Raw genomic sequence first — 6,213 nt, forward strand, 5'->3', positions numbered from 1 at the left:
CCCCACTTGCCCATTATGTCTTTACATTATTGCAGCCTACTAAACACTTAATCCAGGTCACATTTAGTGCCTTCTGTCCCTATTCTCTTGTATAGGCTAGGCACCCCAAGTGGACTACATTTCCCACTGTGTACCATAGTTGAGGACCTCTGCAATAATATCTTTCTTTGATCAAGAAGGGAGAAAGTGGTGCTTCATAAGTACTTTTACTCAGTGCATCAAATGACAATGAATTATGGTCCAAAGGCAATTACCAGAAGCAAAGAGCAGAAGGCATAGAGAAGCATGGGTAATGTTATCATCCATAACAAAAAAATCCCCCAGAAAGTATACATAGCCCTCAAGTATAACTTTTCCTTCCTGCTAATTTCCTCAGTGCCCCCTTCACATCCTTGTTCCTCAGACTGCAGATAAGTGGGTTCAGCAGAGGGGTCACAATTCCATAAAACACACCAATCACTTTTCCCTGGTCCGAGGAAGATTTGGATTGAGGCCCCAGATACATGAAGATGTCTGTGCCATAGAAGATGACAACCACAGTAAGATGAGAGGCACAGGTAGAAAAGGCCTTGATCCTGCCACTGGCAGAGCGGATCCTCAGGACAGCCACACCGATGTGGGTATAGGTGATGAGGATGAAGGCAAAGGGCATGAGTAGGGTGAGGATGCTGGTGGCAAACATCATAATCTGGTTGTTGTGCGTGTCTGAGCAAGCCGGTTTCAGCATGGCCTGGATTTCACACACAAAGTGGTTGACAACATTGGACCCACACAAGTGAGCTTGCATGGTAAGAGAAGGCACTGTGGTCAGGAGGAAAGCAGTGCTCCATGTAATGGCTGCCAGGCAGCTACAAACTCTCTTGTTCATGATGAGAGTGTAGAGTAGTGGTTTACAGATGGCCACCCAGCGGTCATAAGCCATCACAGCCAGCAAGAGGCACTCGGACATGCCCAGGAAAAGAGAGATATACATTTGGGTGAAGCACCTAGTCAGGGAGATGGAAAGCTTCTTGGAGAGGCAGTGAATCAGCATCTGAGGCACAGTGCTGGTGGTATAGCAGATATCTATGAAGGACAAGTTGCTGAGGAAAAAGTACATGGGTGTGTGCAGCTGGGAATCCACCCTGGTGAGCAGGATGAGGAGACCATTTCCAACTACGGTCACTAAGTAGATAATTAGAAATAGAACAAAGAGGGTGATTTTTACAGGAGGACTTTGGGAAAGTCCCAGTAGGATGAACTCAGTCACTATAGAGTCATTATTTCCTCCCATGTTGCTGTCTAAGTCTCACCTGCCAGGGGACTCTATAGAGAATGAGAATAAACAGCAGAACGTGCACTAGGACTTTCAACAGGAATTCTGCTTTTTGACTGAACTCCTTTTTACCTTATATTTTCTGAATTTTGCATAAAAAAATCAATAGTTCATGAAAAATAAAACCTCAAAAATATTTTGAATAAATATTTCCATATCTGGTTGTATGGGAGTTGAAGTGCTTATGCATTATAGTCTTGACCTCTTTTGTAGGGCAAGCTCACTCACGATGCACCATGTGTGGGAAGTACTATGATGCAGCCTCTGACCTCACAATGGGATCAGTAGGGAATGTGGGAGTATGCTGGTCTGAGAACAACCCTTTGGAACCATGAGACATCCCAGCTACAAGTGCAGCATGGTGCCATTTTGAATCAGCATATTGTCTGATACTTTGCCAAAATGTCAACATTTCCTAGGGAAGAGGATATTCACCTTCCCCATGTTGACACAAAAAGGCCTTTCTACTAGCTGGTGTTGATTTTTTTCATCTCTTCCACTCTTGTTCCTGACTTCTTGGGGTTATTTTCCACCTATAATGAAGCATACTGTTACCAACAATTTACATCATAGGACTGAACCCAGGTATCTAAGCACTGTACCTTTGGGAAAATCCCATGTAAGCTAAATAGCCTACTTCAGCAGTTAACAGGAATCTGAGGGGTTTTACCCTCTTTAAAGAACAGCAGTTGGAGGCTAGTTCAAGGTTCACGTTAGTTGATGGAACAACTCCCACTTGAATAAGCTTGGATCAGGATGTCAGAGCAGGACACAACACTGTATATTTTATTCATATGTATAATGAAGTTTTACGGTCTGGATGCACTATACTAGTATAACGGTGTCTTATAACACTATAGCTATTCTGTGCTTAAGTATGGGAAAATCAATACTGGTATTAAACACCAATTATTGGTGTAGTTGTGTCCACACTCTAATAAGGCTTTATGTCTTTAACTACAGTAATATAACTCAAATGTATATTGGTCAAGTGTTAACAGGATTTTTTTTTATCCTCGGTTAATATAAACCACAAATTGTCTACTGGTTTGACCAGACCACTTTTAAACTATAGTTATATTAATCCACAACCTGGATCTCTAAAGAGCTCAAAGCATTCATCAACAAATAAACTCTCCACTTATATGACATTTTACTGGAAAACTTAGCCTGTCTGCTAGGAGTTGTGATTTTATCATTTTATAATAATGAGTGAATGGAGAGAGGAATCAATTTCATGGTTAGGGGACTTAAGCAGAAAATTCCCTTTAAATGCCTTGCTCTTCATGACACACCCTTTCTTTCTTCTCCGGCTATGATCAGATCTTTCTACTTACAGGGGACAGTGCCCAGGTCACAGCCTTGCACCAGCTCCTGCTTCCCCAGTATGTTAGGGCAGCAGGGGGCACCATAGAGACAGTCTGGCTGGATGCCAGAGCATCTCTGGAGGTCTGAGCCCAGGCCTGGGGAACTGTGCCCTGCACTGTTTTTCTCTGCAGTGTTTTTATTTGATACCTGGAAATCCAGGGATCAGATTTTGAGCCCACACTGCAAATATGCAGCATGGGGGACACTTTTTCATTCGCAGTGTGCCTCTTGTGGTGTCTCAAACTGGTTTGAGACATCACAAGAGGCATGTGTGCGCTCATCTGGATGCACCCAACAATTTCAGTTAGGACAGAAGGGCAAAAGAAAGTAAATAAAGCAAAACTAAGTGAACAAAAGAGGTAGGAACCTGCTATAACTTATGGCCAATAACATTCTGGGTCCAGGTTTGAAACTGCCAGGCTGTGTGCTCCACATCATTGTGATACAATAATTGCACACAGATACTACTACTCTTAAAACTACATAGGAACATAGAATCATAACAGAGTGGAGCTGGAAAGGATCTCTGGAAGTTATCTGGTCCAACCCCTTGATCAAGGCAGGATCATCCCTATCTAAGCCATCCTAGACAAATGTCTGTCCAATCTTTTCTTAAAAACTTCTGGAGCAACCCTCACACATAACTACCAGACATAATGCCCAAACATACATACCCCACTGATAGGAACAGAAAAAAATAATACAGACCTCAACAAAAAGACAACCACATTCTGGTTGTGGACAAAGGTACACTTGTAGCTGATTCAGAATGGAAGGGGGAGTTGTTGGGGACTAAGCACTAGGTATTACATGGTAGCTGTTCAGTCTGCATGAACCTGAAATGAAAGAAGCGAGCTAAGTCACTCTAACTTTGGCTTGAGGTGAAGCACAGTTAAAATCGAAGTGTTTCTGCTATTCTGATATCACTATAATAGGTCTTGCAAATGAAACAGCTACAAGAGCATAACAGCTACTGCTCACTCCTAGGGAGAAGCTCTGTCCTTTTGGAGTAGCTATAAATGTACTTTTAGTCGAAATCATCTATTTTTGTGAAACCAGGATGAATGGGGTAGTCCATATAGGTGGACATTTCCACTGAGTGAGGGGAAATTTGCACCCAGATCTGGCTCCTTGATAGATCTGTAGATTTCATAGATTTCAAGGGCAAAGGAGAAAGATGATTTTAGGACTAGATGGCTGAACCAAAAGTACAAAAAAAGATATGGTTCGGTTTGAACCAAAACTGAAGCCTTTTACTCTTTTAATAAATACAAAATAATTTTGGTTTTGGTTGTCTCAAACTATAAAGTTTAGTATCATTTCTAGATTATTTTTCTTTTCTTTTTGGAAAGAAAGGTTCTTAGGCAAGTTACAGAACCTCCATCTGACCCAGGAGGTGCACAGTCCCACCAGGGGAAATGCCTTATTATACCTGGTCCTGCCCACAGGCGATAACCTGGTGAGGGGACTGCGGGTGCTCGACCACCTGGGAGATAGCGATCCTCACCTATTGGAATTCACCATCCAGTGCAGGGTGTCAAAGGCCTGCAGCAAGGCAGCAGCCCTGGACTTCAGGAGGGTAGATTTCAATGAGGTAAGGAGACTAGTCGGGGAGGCACTGAGGTCCCAGAGGGGAAGGGAGTTGGGAGTCCAAGAAGAGTGGTCGTTCCTTAAGGAGATGATCCTCCCAACCGAAAGGGTGACAATCCCAACCCGGATCAAAGGGGGCAAGAGTGCTCAAAAGCCCCCATGGCTCACCAAAAGCATCCAGGAAGATCTCAAAGCTAAAAAGGAGGCATACACCCAATGGAAGGGAGGGGCCATCACTGAGGAGGATTGCTCAAGATTGTAGGGGGGCTGTTAGGAAGGCTAAGGCAGAGATGGAACTGGAACTACTGACCTGGATCAAAGATAACAAGAAGTCCTTTTTTAAATATATAGGGGGTAAAAAGAAGGTACCGGGTAATGTGGGGCCTCTGCAGGACATGCTTGGAAATCTGGTGGTTGCACCAGACGACAAAGCTAACATTTTAAACAATTTCTTTGCCTCCATTTTTCTGAACAGGGACTAGGTCATCTTCCCCACTGGGTACCTGGACAGATCCAGAGGAGGTGCAGCTAGGCCCAGAGTCAGTGAGGATCTAGTCAGGGAATTTCTGGTGGGACTAGATGTGTTCAAATCAGCAGGTCCTGACAATCTCCACCCCAGAGGACTGAGGGAATTGGCAGAGGTCATTGCAAGACCCCTGGCACAGCTCTACGAGCACTTACGGTGCTCCAGCAAGGTGCCAGAGGACTGAAAAAGGGCCAATGTGGTCCCCATTTTAAAAAAAAGAAGGAAGGAGGACCCAGGAAACTACAGGCCCCTTAGTCTTACCTCGGTCCTGGGGAAGCTCTTTGAGAAAATTATCCAGGAGCACATCTGCGAGGGGCAAGCAGGGGAGACTATGCTTAGGGGTAACCAACACGGGTTCATTAGAGGAAGGTCCTGTCAGACTAACCTGGTGGCCTTCTACAACCAGGTCACAAAATCCTTGGACACGGGTGTCACGGTGGACGTAGTCTTTCTAGACTTTAGGAAAGCCTTTGACACTGTCTCTCAACCGATTCTCATTAAAAAATTAGGCTCCTATGGCGTCGATACCTGCACAGTCAGATGGGTTGCAAATTGGCCGGAGGGCCACACCCAGAGAGTGGTAGTGGACGGGTCGTTTTTGACCTGGAGGGACGTGGCCAGTGGGGCTCCCCAGGGCTTAGTTCTCAGGCCCACACTGTTCAACATCTTCATCAGTGACTTGGATGAGGGGATGAAAAGCACCTTGTTCAAATTCACGGATGACACCAAGATGTGGGGAGAAGTGGGCATACTAGAAGGGCGGGACAAGCTACAACTAGATCTGGATGGGTCACAGGGGTGGGCAGATGAGAATAGGATGGGTTTCAACACTGACACGTGCAAGGTACTGCACCTAGGGAGGAAGAACCAGCAGCATACCTACAGGCTGGGGAACTCCCTTCTTGTCAGCACAGAGGCAGAAAAGGATCTTGGAGTCATTATTGATTCCAAGATGAACATGGGCCGCCAATGTGAGGACGAGGTCAGTAAGGCTAACCGCACCTTGTCATGCATCCACAGATGCATCATGAGCAGGTCCAAGGAGGCGATCCTCCCTCCTATGCAACATTGGTCAGGCCACAGTTGGAGTACTACGTCCAGTTCTGAGTGCCACACTTCAGGAGGGATGTGGACAGCATCGAGAGGGTCCAGAGGAGGGCCTCTTGCATGATTAGGGGGCAGCAGGGCAGGCCCTACGAGAAGAGGCTAAGGGACTTGAACCTGTTCAGCCTCCACAAGAGAAGGCTGAGAGGGGATCTGGAGGCCATCTATAAACTGGCCAAGGGGGACCAGCAGGCAATGGAAGAGTCCCTGTTCCCCCGAGCACTACCAGGAGTAACAAGGAAACACAGCCATAAGTTGACGGAGAATAGATTCAGGCTAGATATCAGGAGGCACTACTTCACAGTCAGGG

At 45.5% G+C, this 6,213-nt stretch overlaps 1 protein-coding gene across 1 annotated transcript; it reads right to left on the reverse strand.

Moving 5' to 3' along the window:
- Positions 1-309: 309 nt before the first annotated feature.
- LOC102561384 (olfactory receptor 13H1) lies at positions 310-1,282 on the reverse strand. The gene has a single exon (XM_006262603.3). It carries the CDS (start codon positions 1,271-1,273, stop codon positions 341-343), a length of 933 nt encoding a protein of 310 aa, XP_006262665.1. The 5' UTR covers positions 1,274-1,282; the 3' UTR covers positions 310-340.
- Between the last annotated feature and the right edge of the window lie 4,931 nt (positions 1,283-6,213).

The sequence above is a fragment of the Alligator mississippiensis genome, chromosome 5 (assembly GCF_030867095.1).
Source record: "Alligator mississippiensis isolate rAllMis1 chromosome 5, rAllMis1, whole genome shotgun sequence".
In the NCBI taxonomy this organism is placed as follows: Eukaryota; Metazoa; Chordata; order Crocodylia; family Alligatoridae; genus Alligator; species Alligator mississippiensis.

What these genes read in the sequence shown, in the direction of transcription:
- LOC102561384 (XM_006262603.3), bottom strand. Translation starts at nt 1,273, where the DNA reads ATGGGAGGAAATAATGACTCTATAGTGACTGAGTTCATCCTACTGGGA.